The sequence below is a fragment of the Salvelinus fontinalis genome, chromosome 22 (genome assembly GCF_029448725.1).
Source record: "Salvelinus fontinalis isolate EN_2023a chromosome 22, ASM2944872v1, whole genome shotgun sequence".
Taxonomy (NCBI): domain Eukaryota; kingdom Metazoa; phylum Chordata; class Actinopteri; order Salmoniformes; family Salmonidae; genus Salvelinus; species Salvelinus fontinalis.
In genome coordinates this window covers 985,665-1,007,868 of record NC_074686.1, presented here as the reverse complement: position 1 = coordinate 1,007,868, position 22,204 = coordinate 985,665, and the positions used below count along the sequence as shown (strand labels likewise).

Sequence of the window (22,204 nt, the reverse complement as noted above, 5' to 3'; positions counted from 1 at the left end):
TACTGACAAAGTTATACATTTTTCAGCGACATAGACAGCAGCAGTGATGGGGCAAGGGTATACAAAAGCCTACAGGGAATTGGTGTGGGAAATATAGTAAGTGGACAACGTCTAAATAGCTGTATTCTTTAAACGAAGCAGATTATATTACAATATGCCTAGGATCTTTGAAACGGTCACAGACAAAACTTTAGTCACTAATGAACTGTGTGCATTTGGATTCACAGATGTGTATAGAGTTGCCTGTGCTGACCTTGATCATCCAATAGCACGCCTCCATATGGCCGCATGCACTACCATCACAACATCTTGATCCCATACAGTATGACTTTCTTCACGTATGATCCGCTTTTAAGGCAGTAAAATCCCAAAACCCACACCACTCAATCCAAAAAAACATTCCTTACCCCAGGACACTTCAACAGATGACTATACAGGGAAATAAAGATCTGATTGATTTATTAACGGGACAAACAAACAGGCATACGTTTCGGTGGAGTTCGCCTTCATCAGAGCCTTGAGTAGGACAAGTTGGGAGGAACCTATATAACCCCACAGGGGAACGTCACACCAGCCATGCCAATTGAACATGTCGATCAGAGCTGTCAATAATAGCAACTAGACAATTGGCTATTTAACCAAGTGTATAATAATCATTTGAGATTCCTACGTGTATGCTCCACTTGAATAATAATAAAAGAGAGACTACAAATGTCCCCAGGATATAGGTAAACAACCACTGACTAAGGACATTTTATTTAAATCAGCCACATCAGAAACTCATTCTTGTTTCACACCAAAAGACAAAGTAGGATTGACAATGGTATTAGCATATCTTTTCATAACGAGTACACACACAAGTCATTATCTAGGGTTACATGGTATCTAACCTCGTCCCCAGGCTCGAATTGTAGAAAGAGCCGGCAGGTGAGCGAGACAACGTAGTATCAAATCAAAGCAAGCATGCATCGCCACTTTATATTTTGTTGGTCCATTTGTTAGCACCAGGTGGTGCAATGTGACAGGGAAGGTAAAGGCACAGATCAAACATCAGATTTTTTTCCTCCACCAAATATCTCACCAATTTACATTGGAAATTAACATGGGGTCTGTTGACACATTTTCAGTCATATTCCACAGCGCTGTGCATCTAAATCAAGTATTTTGTTTCTTGGTTTGTTTCAGTCAGCAGTTAACACATGGAACAACCCCATCAGCTTCCCAACAACATCTTAACTAGTTGTTGATGCTCAGTTTTACAGTCACTGACTTTATGGAAAATTGGCCACGGTCAGGGTTTTACAGCGACAGACCACAAAAATCAAACCAGTCATATGAGTGCTCAAACAACAATTCTATTAATGATGCAGACATCATATGAGGTGAAAACCGGCATACATGTGGGTACTTGAAGACCAGGATTAGGAGCCTGCGGTTTAATCTAATTATCAAGGGATATTCAATCCCATAGGGTGACGCTAGCCTAACCCATGGCGCATTACATTAGGGTGAATCACTCAATGGTTCACAGTGCAGGTGGTACAGATAGCCACACAACTGTCACTGTTCACTGTACAGTAGATAAGATGAGGAAAATTGGGTGATGGGAGGATGTCTCTCCTTTATATAAAAAAGAAGGCTAAGAACATAAGTTAAATGTTTGCTGTGAGCGTAGACGTTGAAGTAGTCTTTGTACAGTGTTGGATAGCGTTGGGCCAGTAACCGAAATGTTGCTGGATCGAATCCCCGAGCTGACAAGGTAAAAATTTGTCGTTCTGCCCCTGAGCAAGGCAGCTAACCCACTGTTCCCCGGGCACCGATGATGTGGATGTCGATTAAGGTAGCCCCCAGCACCTCTTTGATTCAGAGGGGTTGGGTTAAATACAGAAGACACATTTCAGTTGAATGCATTCAGTTGTACAACTGACTAGGTATCACCCTTTCCCTATAGTAGTCTTTGTCAGGTACAGTAGTTGTTGTTCTCCACAGGGTTGTGTACAGTTGGTGTAGTGAGCCAGCACATCCACCAGAGGGTGAGAGAGTCACTTTACTGTTTTTCATTCGAACAAAGCACTAGCTTTATCCCTTTGCAGCTTAAACCAAAATTATGATTAATGATACTGTATTCTCTACACATCTTTGAATTGAGAGTAGAAATTCTGACTAAATTCTAACTGGCAGGGCTCTGACTCATTTGATCATTCATTTCTGCCCCATTTGCACAATCAAGGCATGAGTTGAGTTTCTCCCAAGTTTCACATGCAAAACAGAAGCCTGGGTGTTTTGCATTAGCTGCATATGAAAGGTGAGGGAATCATTGTACAGCAAGAGCAATACCCAGGTCTCTGAGCTTGCTGTCTTCTGTTGATCCAGGAGAAAATAAGTCGTTTTGATGGATTAAATAACATTAAAGAGAGAGGGACTGAAGAGTGAATGATAATAGATAAAGAGATATATGTATTGAGGCTGTTGGGGGCCAGCATTAGATTGGAGTTCGTTGAGGATGATTTCATGCAGATGCAGAGGCATGGGGTTGTTGAGGTACACCTGAGTGTGGTGGGGGTGGAGTCAATAAAGGCGTGGCACGGGGTACAGCAGGGCCATGTGCTCGGCCCCATTGAAAGGCAGCCGCTGAGTGCCGTAGTGGTGCACCACCTCTGGAATGCTGGGAAACACACAGCTACTCTGGTCCAGCGTGTAGCCATTCTCCTTTGTTTGGGCAACAATGATGTGAACACAGCCCTGGCTTGTCCTGAGAGAGAGTGAGTAAAAAAAGGTACAGAGGTAAAAAGGATTGATTACTTAATTGAAATCTCAAATTCAAACCCTGGCTCGCTATTCCACACAATTCATAATATGTAGCCTTAAATTAGCATTAAGGGATCCAATGCATCAACTGCAATTATTTTTGGACATATTATGTATGGTATCAGCTCTGAAGAGAATAAACAGATGTACTAGTGACTAGTATACTCACTTTAACGCAATGGAGTATTTGCTGGTTCCTGATTCACTGTTCCTCACCAGGAAACTGGCCTCTTTGCAGGACTGGAGCTGAGACTCTGCCTCCTGGCGTGTTACACAGCCATGGTACCAGCTAGAGCAACCGAAGGACAGAGGGAACGGAAGGCACAGGGGTCAGAAATGAGAGGAGGATTTTTATATTGAGCCTTCATTGAACTAGGCAAGTCAGTTAAGAACAAATTCTTATTTACAATGACGGCCTACCCCGGCTAAACCCGGATGCCGCCCTATGGGACTCCCAATCACGGCTGGTTGTGATACAGCCTGGATTCAAACCAAGGTATAACTGCAAGGTATAGGCGAGAGTGGGGTAGGTTGAGCTAAAGGGTTCGTTGACTGTATATATGAATGGACAAAGCCATCGGTCACGTGACACCATTCATTCCTATGTGAAGACTATAGCGTATTGAAGCCAAATGAAGTCGGTTAAAGATGGCGTCTCATGGAAATATAACGTGCACAGTTTGACCTACTCCAGGAAGTGCCGTTGCAGGCTATCTCAGTGCTACGTCTTCTAAATGAGTCTCTCAAGTTGAAGGCCGACCGGGGAACTGCAGGCTGACATTACCAACTAAATTATCCTTATTAAATTATCCTTCTGTGTGAAATTTTAAATAGTCTGTTCAATTACATACATCTGCTGTATTCAAATAAATTATTGGTACCGTGATTGTCTTTGTAAAAAAAAAATATTTACTCAAAGATTGCCATTTTTCTATTCACTATATTTGGGGAGTCCTGTTTTCTGCCAACAATGCCTGCAGTAGCGCAGTTGGCCTTGAACTTCCGTGGCTTCAATCAGAGGGGGCCGTCGTTCTCCCCTGGATGTGCCACCACTTGTTCCTAGGAAACCCAACACTAAATGAATCATGTGACCAAAGGTTTAGGAAGAGATCATTATTTCATGTTATTTGTGACAGAAAAAACACATACAAAAAAATTGGTAAGCAAGTTAGGTCCAAAAAAAAACGGATTTTCACAAAGTCAAATTAATTAGTGTTATAGGTTTCATGATGCTTGTATTTAAACCAAAGTAGATAATTTTAAGATTGTTTTATACATCACTTGGGGTCTCTATAAGCTACAATATGAGGTCCTAAAAATAGCATTCAAGTGCATCCTTGTAGCTGTGTGGGCTAATATAGTCAAAATGTTAAGTTGAGCCAATGGGTGATTACATTTTGTCCAGTTTATGCATAGTATATGCATAGCATAGGCATACGAACTCAAAATATGTATTGTTACAGAGCAGACATCATCATGCCCCGTATACACAAACATAAAACAAGCAGGGGTCCAGAGCAGCCAAGGAAGTGAGAGAAGGGAAGAAGTCCATTTGAGCAGCAGCAAGGGATGAAAGAAATTGACTGAATGACACGGAAGAGACACATTGACAAAGAAGAAAAAAAAATATGAAAAAAGGCTATGATAGAGTAGCAGAGGCACAAGGACAACAACCCCAAGTCAGCTCAACCTACCCTTTCCCTATGCTCAACTTACCCCATACCTGGGGTAAGATATGTTTTCAAAACTGTTATGTTCACATGAATTCTGATTATTTCTAGAGATACACAACATTCTGAAATATATGTAGATACCTTTGTTAGAAAAAGCACTATATTTCCCTTGACATGGTGATGCTGAATGTAAAAATGACTCAACTTACCCCACTCTCCCCTACCGGTACATGGAAAGAGTGACAGGTACATATCTACATATCAAATGTATTGTTATGTGCTGCAGAAAAAAACTGAAGATGAGTTTTTTTTAAAGCAACAATCTATTGCATCTGTCCCTGCCATTGACCTCTAAACCCTGTCTCCCTTGTCTCCCCTCCTCACCTCTGTTTCTCCAGGGGCAGGGTGGGGTCCACCCGGCACACCTCTGCCTCAGGGCTGATGCTGGGTGGGGAGGAGAGGGAGGGTAAGAAAGTAGGAGAGGACTTCAGGATCTTCTGGCTCCAGCTCTTTTGTCGCAGATGCTGCTGCTGCTGTTGGGGCTGCTGCTGGGGCTGCCGTGTGAGGGTGAGGGCGGGGGGATCCTCTTTGGTTGGGGTGGGGTGCTCAGGGCTGTCAAACTGGGCTGCGGACAAGGAGGAGTCAGAGCAGAGGGAGAAAATATGTAAAAGGGGTGGTCAACTTCTGTGTAGCAAATACTGTATATTGATATTGATCTGGTGTACTGGTTTAGAATGTCTAATTACATTATAGACTTTAGAACTTGAGGGGTCAGCCACTTAATAGATGCATCATTGCATCAGCAGATTGTTGTGATAGGGATTGCATAGCTGCATAGCCAGTGGTAGTGTGCTAGAATTGTGTATGATTGTGCAGTAGGTCTTGTCTCAACTATAGTACCAGGCAGAGCCTTGACAGTCTGTTCCTTCTTCCACTCCCAGGGCAGCTGGTTCTCAGCAGGGAGCCGGGGATCTAACTCTGGCCTGGTGACCGGGGTCTTCACGCTCCCTCCGTCACCCTCCACACCACCCTCATAGGTCATGTCGTAGATCTGGGGGGGCACGGGTCGCCCCTCCTCCACCTCCCCCTCAACCCCCTCCAGCAGGACACACATCTTCAGCATGTCCTTGGAACCCCTCCGTCTGATCTCTGTTTTAAAAAAAGCAGCGACTCTTGTTAGAGAGGAAACACACCAGAGTGCCTCTGACTAGAGTATTGGCCGCCATTTTCTGTTCATTTTCAGATTATTCTACATGTTGAATCAGTAACAAGGAGCCACCGTTCGCCGGCACCCAGCTTTTAGCTGTTCGTCGTCACGGTGTGTCCAACCCAACAATTCAGGCAACAGCTAGAGTTACCATTCCCAGACATCTGATCCTAGGCCAGTATTTTGCCTCACACATCCATATCAGTATCTGATAAATGTTGGTTAACTGATCCTAGAACAGAACTACCAATTATGGTCAGTGCAACACTGAGGAATAGAGAAAGCATGATGTGTTTAAAGAAAACGTGTGTTTATAAAATGTAATAAATAATAATATAATAAGCGTAAATGGGCTTTGAACAGTTGAGCAATTGAGTTATTCACTTGACATAGCATGCAGCTGATGAGTGATGTCAGCTGTTGTATGTTGTCAATGCCAAAACATTATGTGCTGAGCTTGGACTGTCACAAAATACTTAAACCACTGTTTAATACTGTATGTCACAATCCACTGGTCACATCTGTTCCTGCACCACTTCAATATGAGAATGTACTTAAGTATGACACACTACTAAAATGTTGTTATCTGCGGTCAGCCATATTCCCCAGGGTACTATAAACGGGCTTTCCCAACTTAGCCAGGTAGAAAGATATACATTGGTAAAGCCTTGATGATTCGTGTGTAACATAAGGTGACCCGATTTCTGAAATTAAAACCGGGGACATTTCCAGTTCGGCGGTCAATATATCATTCAATGTTATTATCTATGTAATAAAAAAGGGGGACAATTCCAGTTTCGTGTATTTAGTCTAACAGGCACACTGTGATAGAGAAAACAACTATATTACAGAAACACTACAGACAAGACAGAACTGTCCGATCTGAACAGCCATTCAGTGGTCCTGGTAGTCTGGGTAGAATAAGAGCAGAAGAGAACATGAGCAAAATTTAAAAAAACAGGCAATAGTATATGTGAAATAGTTAACAACATAATAAAGAAATAAGACGATGATGAGGTTCGTACCTACATTGTATACTTATACCAACCTAATCTGTATATTTCTCAGAAGAATGTATCTTCTTCAGGATTGCTCTGTCTTTGGCCAGCTTCTCCGTGAACTCCTGGCAGGGGAGGTTGAAGTTTGTCTTCACAATAAGCATGGCCTTGATGGTTGGAACAGTGAACCTATTTCTTGCTGCTGTGTGGGTGGACCAATTCAGTTTGTCCGTGATGTGTACGCCGAGGAACTTAAAACTTTCTACCCTCTCCACTACTGTCCCGTCGATGTGGATAGGGGGGTGCTCCCTCTGCTGTTTCCTGAAGTCCACCATCATCTCCTTTGTTTTGTTGACATTGAGTGTGAGGTTATTTTCCTGACACCACACTCCGGGGGCCCTCACCTCCTCCCTGTAGGCCGTCTCGTCGTTGTTGGTAATCAAGCCTACCACTGTAGTGTCGTCCGCAAACTTGATGATTGAGTTGGAGGCGTGCATGGCCACGCAGTCGTGGGTGAACAGGGAGTACAGGAGAGGGCTCAGAACACACCCTTGTGGGGCCCCAGTGTTGAGGATCAGCGGGGTGGAGATGTTGTTACCTACCCTCACCACCTGGGGGCGGCCCGTCAGGAAGTCCAGTACCCAGTTGCACAGGGCGGGGTCGAGACCCAGGGTCTCGAGCTTGATGATGAGTTTGGAGGGTACTATGGTGTTAAATGCTGAGCTGTAGTCGATGAACAGCATTCTCACATAGGTGATATGGTCCTTGACTAGTCTCTCAAAGCACTTCATGATGACGGAAGTGAGTGCAAAGGGGCGGTAGTCGTTTAGCCGTTACCTTAGCTTTCTTGGGAACAGGAACAATGGTGGTCTTCTTGAAACATGTGGGAACAGCAGACTGGGATAAGGATTGATTGAATATGTCCGTAAACACACCAGCCAGCTGGTCTGCGCATGCTCTGAGGACGCGGCTGGGGATGCCCCGTGGGCCTGCAGCCTTGCGAGGGTTAACAAGTTTATAATGCTTTACTCACGTCGGCTGCAGTGAAGGAGAGTCCGCAGGTTTTGGTAGCGGGCCGTGTCAGTGGCACTGTATTGTCCTCAAAGCGAGCAAAGAAGTTGTTTAGTCTGTCTGGGAGCAAGACATCCTGGTCCGCGACAGGGCTGGTTTTCTTTCTGTAATCCGTGATTGACTGTAGACCCTGCCACATACCTCTTGTGTCTGAGCCGTTGAATTGCGACTCTACTTTGTCTCTATACTGACGCTTAGCTTGTTTGATTGCCTTGCGGAGGGAATAGCTACACTGTTTGTATTCGGTCATGTTTCCGGTCACCTTGCCCTGGTTAAAGCAGTGGTTCGCGCTTTCAGTTTCGCACGAATGCTGCCATCAATCCACGGTTTCTGGTTGGGGAATGTTTTAATAGTTGCTGTGGGTACGACATCGCCAATGCACTTGCTAATGAACTCGCTCACCGAATCAGCGTATTCGTCAATGTTGTTGTTTGACGCAATGCGGAACATATCCCAATCCACGTGATCGAAGCAATCTTGAAGCGTGGAATCAGATTGGTCGGACCAGCGTTGAACAGACCTGAGAGCGGGAGCTTCCTGTTTTAGTTTCTGTCTATAGGCTGGAAGCAACAAAATGGAGTCGTGGTCAGCTTTTCCGAAAGGAGGGCGGGGGAGGGCCTTATATGCGTCGCGGAAGTTAGAATAACAATGATCCAGGGCTTTACCAGCCCAGGTAGCACAATCGATATGCTGATAGAATTTAGCGAGTCTTGTTTTCAGATTAGCCTTGTTAAAATCCCCAGCTACAATGAACGCAGCCTCAGGATATGTGGTTTCCAGTTTACATAGAGTCAAATGAAGTTCGTTCAGGGCCATCGATGTGTCTGCTTGGGGGGGAATATATGCGGCTGTGATTATAATCGAAGAGAATTCTCCTGGTAGATAATGCGGTCGATATTTGATTGTGAAGAATTCTAAGTCAGGTGAACAGAAGGACTTGAGTTCCTGTATGTTGTTATGGTCACACCACGTCTCATTAATCATAAGGCATACTCCCCCGCCCTTCTTCTTACCAGAAATAGGCTCGTTTCTGTCGGCGTGATGCGTGAAGAAACCAGCTGGCTGTACCGACTCCGATAGCGTGTCTCGAGTGAGCCATGTTTCCGTGAAGCAAAGAACGTTACAGTCTCTGATGACTCTCTGGAATGCTACCCTTGCTCGGATTTCATCAACCTTGTTGTCAAGAGACTGGACATTGGCGAGTAGTATGCTCGGGAGCGGTGCGCGATGTGCCCGTCTCCGGAGCCTGACCAGAAGATCGCTTCGTCTGCCCCTTTTACGGCGTCGTTGTATTGGTTCGCCGGCTGGGATCCGATCCATTGTCCCGGGTGGTGGGCAAAACACAGGATCCGCTTCGGGAAAGTCATATTCCTGGTCGTAATGATGGTGAGTTGACGTTGCTCTTATATCCAGTAGTTCCTCCCGACTGTATGTAATAAAACCTAAGATTACCTGGGGTACCAATGTAATAAATAACACATAAAAAAACAGAATACTGCATAGTTTCCTAGGAACGCGAAACGAGGCGGCCATCTCTGTCGGCACTTGAAGAATGTGGTGACAGAGGGCATACCAACACGGGCAACCAGAGAGGCTTTACGCTTTTTCGTCTGTTGATGTTCTACCACTGCCGTTCTTCCCCCACTGCCAATTGAAAAAGAGGAATTACAAAGGGTGCAGTTAACCATTCTATCGTCTTGACCTGAGCGTATAAATGGACATTCTCTCATCATGTTGTCATTAAAATGGCATTTCCGTTTCTTGGTAAGAGCCATTGTACCTCCTGTCTGCTCTTCTTCACTCTCTTTGTGTCACTCTTCTTACTCTCTTAACTTTTTCTTCTCCTCCAATCTTTCTCCTCTTTTCTTCACTCGTCTTCCTGCTCTTTCTTTCTTTCTACCTCACTCTTCCACACTCTCCTCGCTTCACTCTTTTTACTCCCTTAATTTTTCCTTCTCCTTCCTCTCTAATCTTTAATAATAAATAGTACACTATTAGATAAAATACTTTGGTTAACAGATTCGCATTGCTTGCCTCATTTTTGTATTTTATCTCAAAAACATTGTTTGTAATAATAAATTGACAATCGTATCTTTACGTTTCCTCCTCTCTCTCTTTCACTCTTCTTCCTTTCCAGTTTTCCTCCTCTCCACTCTCTAACAGAAAACATTATGTTAATGTTATCCATGAAAATTTCTAAATGTATTTTCACACTACTTATAATGCCAAACCATTAAAATTGTAATCTACAAATAAATATTCTCAGAATTATGCATTAATTTAATATAATCATATTTTCAAAATAGCCCGTCCACTGCATGTTTACATGTGAACGTTTTTTAACCTAGCTAACGTAAACTCACCCCATTCTGTACAAATGTGCGTAACCGCGACATTCAAACGAGGCTACAAAGAAAACTAATGGGACTATCAACTAATGTTGACTTCAAAATCGGGGGTGTGAACTAGGTTTCTATTCAAGCATTGATCGACATGGTAATGGCTCTATAGTATTGGAGAAAAGTTGAAAAAATTGACCCTCCGTTACATCTTGACGTGTCATGTCGTAACGTACAGCACGCATAAAGCAACTATTTCTGTCTTACAATCTCTCTCCACCAGGTGTAGCACTTCTCTCATCGTTTAAAAACAAGAAAGGGACAGTGACGGGGGTACGGGGGGATACCTAGTCATTTTTTTCGTCATCATTGCATGTGATCATCATTCTCAAGATCACTTTAGCACCGCCCTAAAAACCCGATTCAAATTCGACACAAACCTTCAAATAGGTATGTAATGACACATTATATAAACTCTTTATAGTGTTTTATTTAAATTTTAGAGGCGATAAGGTGATAAGTTGGACAGATCGAGTGAAAAAAGCAATTTTCCCACACGACATCTGTCCTTCTCACTATAACGCATTAGTTTCGCTTCCCCACCCGCCATTTTTAAAAAGACCCGACGGGGCTCATTGCCTGCTTGAATTATGCAGAAACAGGCCGTGTTTAGGTCATGTAATTGATTTTGTTGGAAAGGGGAGAAATTGTGCATTATAATGGTATTGACATTACAGTTGATCTGGAAGTATTACGTTTTTGGGGCGCTAAAATAAGGGCAATTGTATGGACCAAGGCGATGTAAGAGTTTACGTTACCATGAAAGTAGCTAGCTAACCTAGCTAGATAACATTAACTTAGTCGACATAGCTAATGTTATCTAGCATAACCTATTTAAAACCTTATAAAGCAGATCATCTATCTATATAATAAATTGTGACATTGTAACATCATTAGCTAGTATCTATTAGCTAGTACCTGGCTTGAAAATAATTTTGTGGTGATGTTATAGATTCACTTGACACTTGCTAGCTTCTAGCAAAGTTTTCCACAGCAGTTTTTTCTAAAACTAGCGCGAGCAAGTAGTTAGTCGAAGAAGAGTGAATGAAGCTGATATAGCGAGCAGCCCCCTCTGCTGGACAAAACAAGCCCAACCGATTGAGACGTAAACCGGTAGGCTCTGCTGCCCGGTCTTTCTTGCCACGTAAAATATTATTTCACTTTGCAGTCTGTTTTTAACGCACAGTTAAAAACGGGGACATTTCCGGGCACAGCTCCAGCCAGGGACAGGCCACCAAAAACGGGGACTGTCCCCGGAAAACGGGGACGTCTGGTCACCCTAGTAACAGGCCATTTTCAGTGTCACAGCAGTGTATTGTACCATTTTGGGTAAAACAATGAAGCGACAGAATCAAAGGATGTCAAGTGATTGGTCGACTGACCAGTTGTCTTCCTGGATGTTTTGAGAAATGGTCAGAGCCTGCGCATATAGGGGGCCATGCAGGGGCTCTGTCTGAGGAGAGCGGAGGGGGAGTAGTCACTGAGGGCAAACTTCCTTTCAGGAGAAAAGTACAAGGAAACAGAGACAGGAAAAAGGAAGCAGAGACAGGAAACTTCACCCATTGTCCTAGCACAACACAGTTGCCATAGCAACCTCCAGTGCTAGGCGATTGAGTTCAAGTTCTTCAACATTTCTAATCGCTCTTTTCTGGCTAGACTAAAAATGGCAGTCCAATCATTCACCCATGAAAGACACACATACATAGAATACAGCCAATGAGGCCTGGCGCACACATGCCTGCACAAACCAACACACATAGAACTAAAACAAAAAATATGCATACGAACAACAATTTAAAAAACAGCCACAAACTCTGCTCTTTCCTGGCCACTGATATCAGATCAGATTACCAAAGGCCAATCCCTCATCCTCAAAGATGGGACCTGATCCAAAATCAATGCTTGTTATCCAAATTTTAGTAGGCTAAAATACTGAATAGTATGTGTCACCTGTGATCATCTGCTGCGCATCGTAAGGCTCCATGTATCCATCATTTTCCCCCTCTCTCTCCGCATCCCTCTGCTCCCGAGTCTTGTGGGCGTCAAAGGGATCTGCATAGTCCTCAAGAATGATCACCTGAAGCAAAGGAGCACAGCAAAATGAATACGCATGAAAACTACTCAAAGACTCTGGTTTCCCAGACACATATTAAGGCTAGTCCTAGATTTCAAAACTATTTCAATTGAGATTATCCATTGAGCATGCTTTACAGGCCAAGACTAGTCTTAATCTGTGCCCACAGAGTAGAAGTATGATTCACCAGAGGGAAAGGAAGAGGTGAGATAACAACAAAGAGACATCAAGGGGTTTTTGGTGACATTATCTTATATATTATCTAAATTGCCCTGCTTCCCAAAGAGATCAAACATACTTATATCATCAGTGATACAAAGCAGTACCCAATCAGGCCCATCTATTGTCAATGTTCAAAGAGAGTACAGCGGTATCATTGTTGCATCTGTCACGCCCTGACCATAGAATGCTTTTATTCTCTAAGTTGGTTTGGTAGGGGTGTTATTTAAGTGTGGGTTATCTAGGTGAATTATATTTCTATGTTGGCCTAGTATGGTTCCCAATCAGAGGCAGCTGTTTATCGTTGTCTCAGATTGGGGATCATATATAGGTAGCCATTTTCCCATTGTGCTTTGTGGGATCTTGTCTATGTTTAGTTGCCAAGTCAGCATTATTATAGCGGTTCGTTTGTTCGTTGTTGTTGTTTGACGTTTTCTATTCCATAATAAAAGGATGGAAACATACCACACTGCATCTTGGTCTACTCCTTATGATGAAAGTGACAGCATCTTCTTTGTCCCAGAACCATTATCCTAACAACACCACCTACAGTATCTGTTAAATTCCACCATTGCAAAAGGAATTCATTCACACTTGACTGCTCTGCTCTGTCTTTTTTTTAGTGCCAAGGCCTTTCAAGTTTCTCACTGGCTATAGATACCAGGTCAGTGTCTGTACAGGGGGTCGTTTTGCTGTAATAAGTGTTCTTGTTCTGTCATCTCTAACCTGGGCTCCCATGTGGCGCAGCGGTCTAAGGGACTGCATCTCAGTGCAAGAGGCGTCACTACAGTCCCTGGTTTGAATCCAGGCTGTATCATATCCTACTGTAATTGGGAGTCCCATAGGGCGGCGCACAATTGGCCCAGCATCGTCTGGGTTTGGCCGGTGTAGGCTGTCATTGTAAATCAGAATATGTTCTTAACTGACTTGTCTAGTTAAATAAAGGTTATTTAAAAACATATATATATATATATATAGCGAGCCGGCTGGTGAACAAGATCAAGTAATCTCTAGTCATGCAAGCATGATGATGGTCAATGACTGATACAGATGTAGGATATTAAATTGAATCAGTTTTCGACAGCAGGAAAATATTCCTGTTACAACAGGAAATGTGAATAATTATGTGGATCATAATTCATGGACATTTTTTGTAGGGAAATTAAACATTTTACGTTAGGGCAAATCAAGTCTGAAATGTTAAAGTGGAAATTACAAACTTTTTAAAACTTGAATACACTACAAGTGTGCATTTCCTGCTGTGCCTGGAAAATTCTCATCAACAAAAGACTGATCAAATTAAGATCCTACATCTGTAAGCCCCAATGCGTCCATCCATCCTTCTACCAAGATCTAATAGCACAGAGTATGCCAAATCTGATTCAACTGGTGATTGCTTTAGCACTTTTAGGGACAACTCCAACAACACACACAGACACAATCTCTGTCTCTCTCTTGCTCACACACACATGCTTTAGCACTTCCTGTGACCTGACCACAATATGGTGCGTAGGATAAGCGAAATTATATATTGGCTACAATTTATCACACCATGAGTTACTCAGCCCCATGTCAGGTTAGGTCTTTTTAGGGCCGTGTATACTTTTTGGGGGGCCAGACCTCATAGGTGGAAACACAAAAGTCTGTGTCTTTATGCCAAACACCGGGATAAAGTCTTATAATGGAAATGCTGCAAAACTGTAACTTCCTCTGAGGCCCCTGAGAGATTCCCCTTTCAAAGCCAAACAAAGACAGGCAGATTGACAACCCCAGCGACTGGGGCACTCAGGAGTCAGGGAAGGGATTTACCCCTCAAAACATAAAACTCTCTATTTCTCCTCCCTCTTTTATGTTTTTTTTTCTCTACATCGTTTTCACTCGCTTTTTTATTTTCAAAGCCTAGCCAGAGGGGACCTGGATTAGCACACAATGCTTTTTACAACATGATAGCCTTCACCTGGGGCTTGAAAGAGAGAAAAGAGAAGGATGAGGTGGAGGTGGAGGGGTGAGAGAGGGGGAACACTGTGCCAGGAACAGAAGGGATTGGAGGGATAACTTTCAATAGGGGTGAAAATGTGAAATGTCTTTATTCCATTGGAACTTTTGTGAGTGTAATGTTTACTGTTCATTTTGTATGGTTTATTTCACTTTTGTTTATTATCTATTTCACTTGTACACATATGTTTCCCATGCCAATAAAGCCCTTTGAATTGAATTGAACTTAGAGGGAGATGGAAAGGAAGGGAAAGAGAGGCAGACAAGGAGGAGTAGATACAATGAGATTCAGAGACAAAGGGGAGGGAGGAAAACTGAAACAATGATATCAACTTTCACAGCTTCGACTGTTCCTTTGCTTTTCAGTGTCAACAGTATTAATGACACCACATGTTATTTTTGAGTAGGATTTGTGTTGCAGCCTACTATGGCTTATAATACTCATGGCTGTTAATATAATATAATAGTTATGCTTCATTCATTCATTGATAGTTATTCAAATGAAGTTCAAGTTTATACTTTGAATTTGTAGTCATTATACACCCCGGCCCTCATACAATTACTGCCACATAGGCCTATACCCCCAAAATAAAACGTATTGCAAGCTAAACAAACAAACAAATAAAGACTAATTATCAAATGCATTATTAGAATTTATCATTAGCATCACACTGGGGCCGAGCTCCCTGGAATACAGGACCTCTATACCAGGCGGTGTCAGAAGAAGGCCATAAAAATGGTCAAAGACTCCAGCCACCCAAGTCATAGACTGTTCTCTTTGCTAACGCACCAAGTTTAGAACCAACAGGACCCTGAACAGCTTCAACCCCCAAGCAATAAGACTACTAAATAGTTAGTTAAAAGAGCTACCGGGACTATCTGCATTGACCCTTTTGACTCATCACATACGCTGCTGTTACTGTTTACTATATATCCTGTTGCCTATTCACTTTTTTTCACCTTTATTTAACCAGGTAGGCCAGTTGAGAACAAGTTCTCATGTACAACTGCGACCTGGCGAAGATAAAGCAAAGCAGTGCGACAAAAACAACACAGAGTTACACATGGAATAAACAAACATACAGTCACTAACATGATAGAAAAATCTATGTACAGTGTGTGCAAATGTAGTAAGATTAGAGAGGTAAGGCAATAAATAGGCCATAGTGGTGAAATAATTACAATATAGCATTAACCCTGGAGTGATAGATGTGAAGATGATGATGTGCAAGTAGAGATACTGGGGTGCAAAGAGAGAAAAAATAAATAACAATTTATTTGAATGAGGTAGTTGGGTGGGCTACTTACAGATGGGTTGTGTACAGGTGCAGTGATCGGTAAGCTGCTCTGACAGCTGATGCTAAAAGTTAGAAAGGGAGATATAAGTCTCCAGCTTCAGTGATTTTTGCAATTCGTTCAAGTCATTGGCAGCAAAGAAATGGAAGGAAAGGCGGCCAAAGGAGGAGTTGGCTTTGGGGATGACCAGTGAAATATACCTGCTGGAGCGCGTGCTATGGGCGGGTGTTGCTATGGTGACCAGTGAGCTGAGATAAGGCGGGGCTTTACCAAGCAAAGACTTTTAGATGACCTGGAGCCAGTGGGCAGTGGGTTTGGCAACGAGTATGAAGCGAGGGCCAGCCAACGAGAGCATACAGGTCGCAGTGGTGTGTAGTATATGGGGTTTTGGTGACAAAACGGATGGCACTGTGATAGGCTACATCTTTGCTGAGGAGAGTGTTGGAGGCTATTTTGTAAATGACATCGCCAAAGTCAAGGATCGGTCGGATAGTCAGTTTTACGAGGGTATGTTCGGCAGGATGAGTGAAGGAGGCTTTGTTGCGAAATAGGAAGCCGATTCTAGATTTAATTTTGGATTGGAGATGCACAATGTGAGTCTGGAAGGAGAGTTTGCAGTCTAACCAGACACCTAGGTATATGCAGTTGTCCACATATTCTAAGTCAGAACCGTCCAGAGTAGTGATGCTTGTCGGGTGGGCGGGTGCGGGCAGCGATCGGTTGAAGAGCATGCATTGGGTTTTACAAGCATTTAAGAGCAGTTGGAGGCCATGGAAGGAGTGTTGTATGGCATTGACGCTCGTCTGGAGGTTTGTTAACACAGTGTCCAAAGAAGGGCCAGAGGTAAACAGAATGGTGTCGTATGCGTAGAGGTGGATCGAAGAATCACCAGCAGGAAGAGCGACATCATTGATATATTTATACTTTATTCCTACCTACGGTTGAAGTCGGAAGTTTACATACACTTAGGTTGGAGTCATTCAAACTCGTTTTTCAACCACTCCACAAATTTCTTGTTAACAAAGTAGCTTTTTCATGTCGGTTAGGACATCTACTTTGTGCATGACACAAGTAATTTTTCCAACAATTGTTTACAGACAGATTATTTCACTTATAATTCACTGGATCACAATTCCAGTGGGTCAGAAGTTTACATACACTAAGTTGACTGTGCCTTTAAACAGCTTGGAAAATAAAAAAAATATTTCATGGCTTTAGAAGCTTTTAATAGGGTAATTGACATCATTTGAGTCAATTGGAGGTGTACCTGTTGATTTATTTCAAGGCCTACCTTCAAACTCAGTGCCTCTCTGCTTGACATCGTGGGAAAATCAAAAGAAATCAGCCCAGACCTCAGAAAACATTGTAGACCTCCACAAGCCCGGTTCATCCTTGGGAGCAATTTCCAAACACCTGAAGGTACCACGTTCATCTGTACAAACAATAGTACGCAAGTATAAACAGCATGGGACCACGCATACCGCTCAGGAAGGAGATGCGTTCTGTCTCCTAGAGATGAACTTGCTTTGGGTTACGAAAAGTGCAAATCAATCCCAGAACAACAGCAAAGGACCTTGTGAAGATGCTGGAGGAAACAGGTACAAAAGTATCTATATCCACAGTAAAACGAGTCCTATATCGACATAACCTGAAAGGCCGCTCAGCAAGGAAGAAACCACTGCTCCAAAACCGCCATAAAAAAGCCAAACTACGGTTTGTAACTGCGCATGGGGACAAAGATCATACTTTTTGGAGAAATGTCCTCTGGTCTGATGAAACAAAAATAGAACTGTTTGGCCATAATGAACATCATTATGTTTGGAGGAAAAAGGGGAATGCTTGCAAGCTGAAGAACACCATCCCAACCGTGAAGCACGGGGGTGGCAGCATCATGTTGTGGTGGTGCTTTGCTGCAAGAGGGACTGGTGCACTTCACAAAATAGATGGCATCATGAGGTAGGAATATTATGTGGATATATTGAAGCAACAACTCTAGACATCAGTCAGGAAGTTAAAGCTTGGTCGCAAATGGGTCTTCCAAATGGACAATGACCCCAAGCATACTTCCAAAGTTGTGGCAAAATGGCTTAAGGACAACAAAATCAAGGTATTGGAGTGGCCATCACAAAGCCCTGACCTCAATCATATAGAAAACTTGTGGGCAGAACTGAAAAAGCGTGTGCGCGCAAGGAGGCCTACAAACCTGACTCAGTTGCACCAGCTCTGTCAGGAGGAATGGGCCAGGAATTCACCCAACTTATTGTGGGAAGCTTGTGGAAGGCTACCCGAAACGTTTGAGCCGAGTTAGACAATTTAAAGGCAATGCTACCAAATACTAATTGAGTGTATGTAAACTTCTGGCCCACTGGGAATGTGATGGAATAAATAAAAGCTGAAGTAAATCATTCTCTCTACTATTATTCTGACATTTAACATTCTTAAAATAATGTGGTGATCCTAACTGACCTAAGAGAGGGAATTTTTGCTGTGAATAAATGTCAGGATTTGTGAAAGACTGTCACACCAAGACAGTTGTGAAGAGGGCACGACAATGCCTATTCCCCCTCGGGAGACTGAAAATATTTGGCATGGGTCCTCAGATCCTCAAAACGTTCTACATCTGCAACATCAAGAGCATCCTGACTGGCTGCATCACCACCTGGTATGGCAACTGCTCGCCTCCGACCGCAAGGCACTAGTGGATAGTGCATACAGGTAGTGAGTACGGCCCAGTACATCACTGGGGCCAAGCTTCCTGCCATCCAGGATCTCTGTACCAGGCAGTGTCAGAGGAAGGCCCTAAAAATTGCCAAAGGTTCCAGCCACCCTGGTCATAGACTGTTCATTCTGCTACCGCACGCCTAGTGCCAAGTCTAGGTCGAAAAGGCTTCAACGCCCAAGCCATAAGACTCCTGAACAGCTAATCAAATAGCTACCCGAACTATTTGCATTGACATCCCCCACCCCCATTTTTACCCTGCTGCTACTCTGTTTATTATCTATGCATAGTCACTTTACCTCTACCTACATGTATATATTACCTCAATTACCTCAACTAAACTGTGCCCCAGCACATTGACCGGTACCCACTGTATATAGTCTCGCTACTGTTATTTTATTGTTGCTCTTCATTATTTTTTATTTATTTTTTATATTTATTCAGTTTATTTTAGTAAATACTTCTTAAGACTTATTTTTCTTAAACCTGCATTATTTGTTAAGGGCTAAGGGCTTGTAAGTAAGCATTTCACTGTAAGGTCTACACCTGTTGTATTCGATACATGTGACAAATAAACTTTGATTTGATTTGATGATTTGACAGACCTTCCAGATTGTTGTATGTGTGGAGTACAGAGATGGGGCAGTTATTCAAAAATCGTGTTATCCACTATTATTGAACCCGGAATAAGTTCATGCAACTTATTATGCGATTTGTGAAGCACATTTTTATTCCTGAACTTAGTTAGGCTTGCCATAACAAAGGGGTTGAATACTTATAGACTCAAGACATTTCAGTTTTTTCATTTTGTATTAATTTCTTAAATGTTCTACAAACTAAATTCCACTTCGACACTATGACGTATTGTGTGTTGTTCAGTGACACAAAAGTTCAATTTAGTCCATTTTCAATTCAGGCTGTAACACAACAAAATGTGGAAAAGGTAAAGGGTGAATACTTTCTGAAGGCATTGTACATACCATACGAAACGTAACATATCATACTAAATGTAGGGAGACAGATTTACATTTACAATGTTAGGTCTAGCCCTGAGTCCAGCATCACATCCAGTTGAAACTAGAAATAGTCTACAATTTCTAAAGTGCTTCAACCTTTCTTACCGTTTCTGTTTTGCACAGTGGCTGTGATTTCTCTGTATCGAGTACCACTGGGCTGCTGTTGAAGTTTGGGCTCTTGTCCTTCTTATCGACTTTAATCAGACGACTGATGTAGGCATTCGCAGAACTGGAACTTTTCAGTGGCTGGTGCTCATCAAACACTGGCGTTTCTGCTTTGGAATTTTTGCGACTTTTACCTATAAGGCTATCCCAAACGTTTCCATCCTTTATCGAACGTGTGCCATTCCTTCCCAGTTCGATGGCAGAATTTTTTCTATTTCTTCCAGGCAGTAGAGCACCGACGCCTCCACCACCGCCACTACTATCCATTCCCGAGTTTTTGCTCGAACTCACTTTGGAGCTGGTTACTTTGGTGCCAATGCCAGCTACCAGTCCAAGTTTACCCCTGGATTGGGAACCTGATTCTGAAGCTGAGCGGATCCTATCAGTACCGTTCTTCAAATTGATGGGGAATTCTTTGAACCACTTTGCCATGGTTTCTGTATAAAGCTAATACTCTCTTTGGTCCAACACCTTTATGCGCCATGCACTTTGCCAGCCCCAAAGACGCACCTTTAGAAATCAGAGTAGGCTTTCTGACACAAAAGACTTCCGTTGCTTCAACACAAGGCTGTTTTTTGAGATGTTCTGCATGTAGTCCAAAGCCTTCACTGGCTTATCTTTTACTTTGAAAAAAAGCGGATATTGTTATCATAGTCAAATTGTCTAATTATAGGCTATAAGAAATTCCAAATTAAATAGAATATGATTTTTTTCATTTGATAATCCGATGAAACATTGATTAGGCGAACTTAATAGGCATGTTAAATTTCGTTTTCTAATAAAGGCCACAAGATAAAACCAACATGAAATAAATAACAAATACCCTTCATGTGATAGCTTATAACAAAATGAAAACCTGCTGTAGCCTATATTGGAAGATTTCTTCCTACTTTTATCCCATTTGTGATTTTCTTTAAGTCAGGTATTATCCCTCTTCCATTTAGCTGCATGTAGAGTTATTCCCTTTGAATGAAGAGAAGTCTTTGGAGTGGGAAAACTCGAAAGAATCGAACGTTTTTCTTGGTTCTTATTAGTGATCCCATTCCCAGAGTGTCAAATCTTGTGGCTGTCTATTCTTACAATGTAGCCCACTGACTGTGGCCAGAAGTTGAGAGGGGTGGGAAAGAGGGGTGGGGTAACATAGCAGGAACACAGACTAGCCTACAGTGGGAGGTGATTTTTTCTAGAGTGGTCTACTATCCTGGCTGCCTGTGTCATGGATGCAAGATGGGGAACCAATTTTCTTAAATTTTTTGTCCATGATGTTTATAGCTTGGACCAAAAGATTGGCTAGACTACTTCATCCTTCTCAACAACCTTGTTTTGTAGTGTTGCCCTCACTAGGGCAACCTGGACTCAGGGGTAGACAAAACATAGTAAATGTAAATCCAGGACACTACAGTTACATAGTATGGTATGTTTTAATTTGTGGATGTCCATCATCCATTTTGTATGATGTGTTATTATTTACAATTTGTATGATATGTTACAAATTGCAATTTGTACAATATGTTACCACCCATCAACCCTAATCTAATCTTCTGACTTATTTGCATTACCACTCCCCCGGCAATGTAAAAGGGGGCTACCCAGACCCCCCTTTTACGCTGCTGCAACTCTCTGTTATTATCTATGCATAAGTCACTTTAATAACTCTACCTACATGTACATTATCACCTCAATTACATGTTCTCACTTTTGTTATTTTGCTGCTGCTTTTTCATTATTTGCTACTTTTCATTATTTAATTTTTTTTTTGTATTTTTCCTAAAACTGCACTGTAAGGTGTAAGGTTTCACTGTAAGGTGAAATGTGGCGCATGTGACAAATAACATTTGATTTGATTTGATTTTTATATCATACTCATTTTAGTGTCTCAGATTGGCGTTTACTATGTTACATCTAGTCTATGAGACCAGGCTGACCTGGGCCTATAAACCTCTGCGAAAAACAGACTCAGTCATGAATAGGCCTATATATGACATTCTTATGCAGTTTTATGATTTATACACAGTAGCCTATGAAAAAAGCTACATAGCAGCATTGCGTGACATAGGTACCAGGTGGCACAGCTTTTCTGAAATATTCAAACCCAAATTTTAACCCAATTTTAACCCCAAAAAAGAGAATATATCAAAACAGATAAATAATTATGAACACTTAAAATGCTGTGAACAATATATATATATGGACAGTAGAGTAGACTAAGTATAAGTTGCAGGAGCCACTTGATACCTTGCCCTATGATTGATATGTACCTTGCCCTATGATTGATAGATCATGGTCCTTGCTATCCGGGACCCTTGGGACGTCCTGCCCCATTAAAGTTGAAATGTTAATGGTAAGGTTACAGCTACCTTTAAGGTTAGCGTTGGGGTTTAGGTTAGGGACGTCCCAAGGATCCCAGATTGCATTGTAAAACGGAACACCTTGTGTGTCCATCCCTACCTCAGCGTTGAAAGTGGTCCGTTCTAGACTGCTCCATAACCTGAAATTAAAGGGGTGCTAATCAAGAAATGAACAAATTTATTATATCATGTGTGCTATTTACTACACAAAATAAA

The 22,204-nt window shown here is 42.3% G+C and overlaps 1 protein-coding gene across 1 annotated transcript; it reads right to left on the bottom strand.

Annotated features, from left to right (window-relative positions):
* Window positions 1-442: 442 nt before the first annotated feature.
* On the bottom strand, window positions 443-20,722 carry LOC129819523 (SH2 domain-containing adapter protein E-like). The gene is made up of 6 exons (XM_055875856.1): window positions 19,581-20,722; window positions 12,107-12,233; window positions 5,382-5,630; window positions 4,866-5,106; window positions 2,978-3,097; window positions 443-2,752 (listed from the first exon to the last, which is right to left on the bottom strand). Exons 1-6 carry the CDS (start codon window positions 20,070-20,072, stop codon window positions 2,569-2,571), a joined length of 1,413 nt encoding a protein of 470 aa, XP_055731831.1. The 5' UTR covers window positions 20,073-20,722; the 3' UTR covers window positions 443-2,568.
* Window positions 20,723-22,204: the final 1,482 nt, after the last annotated feature.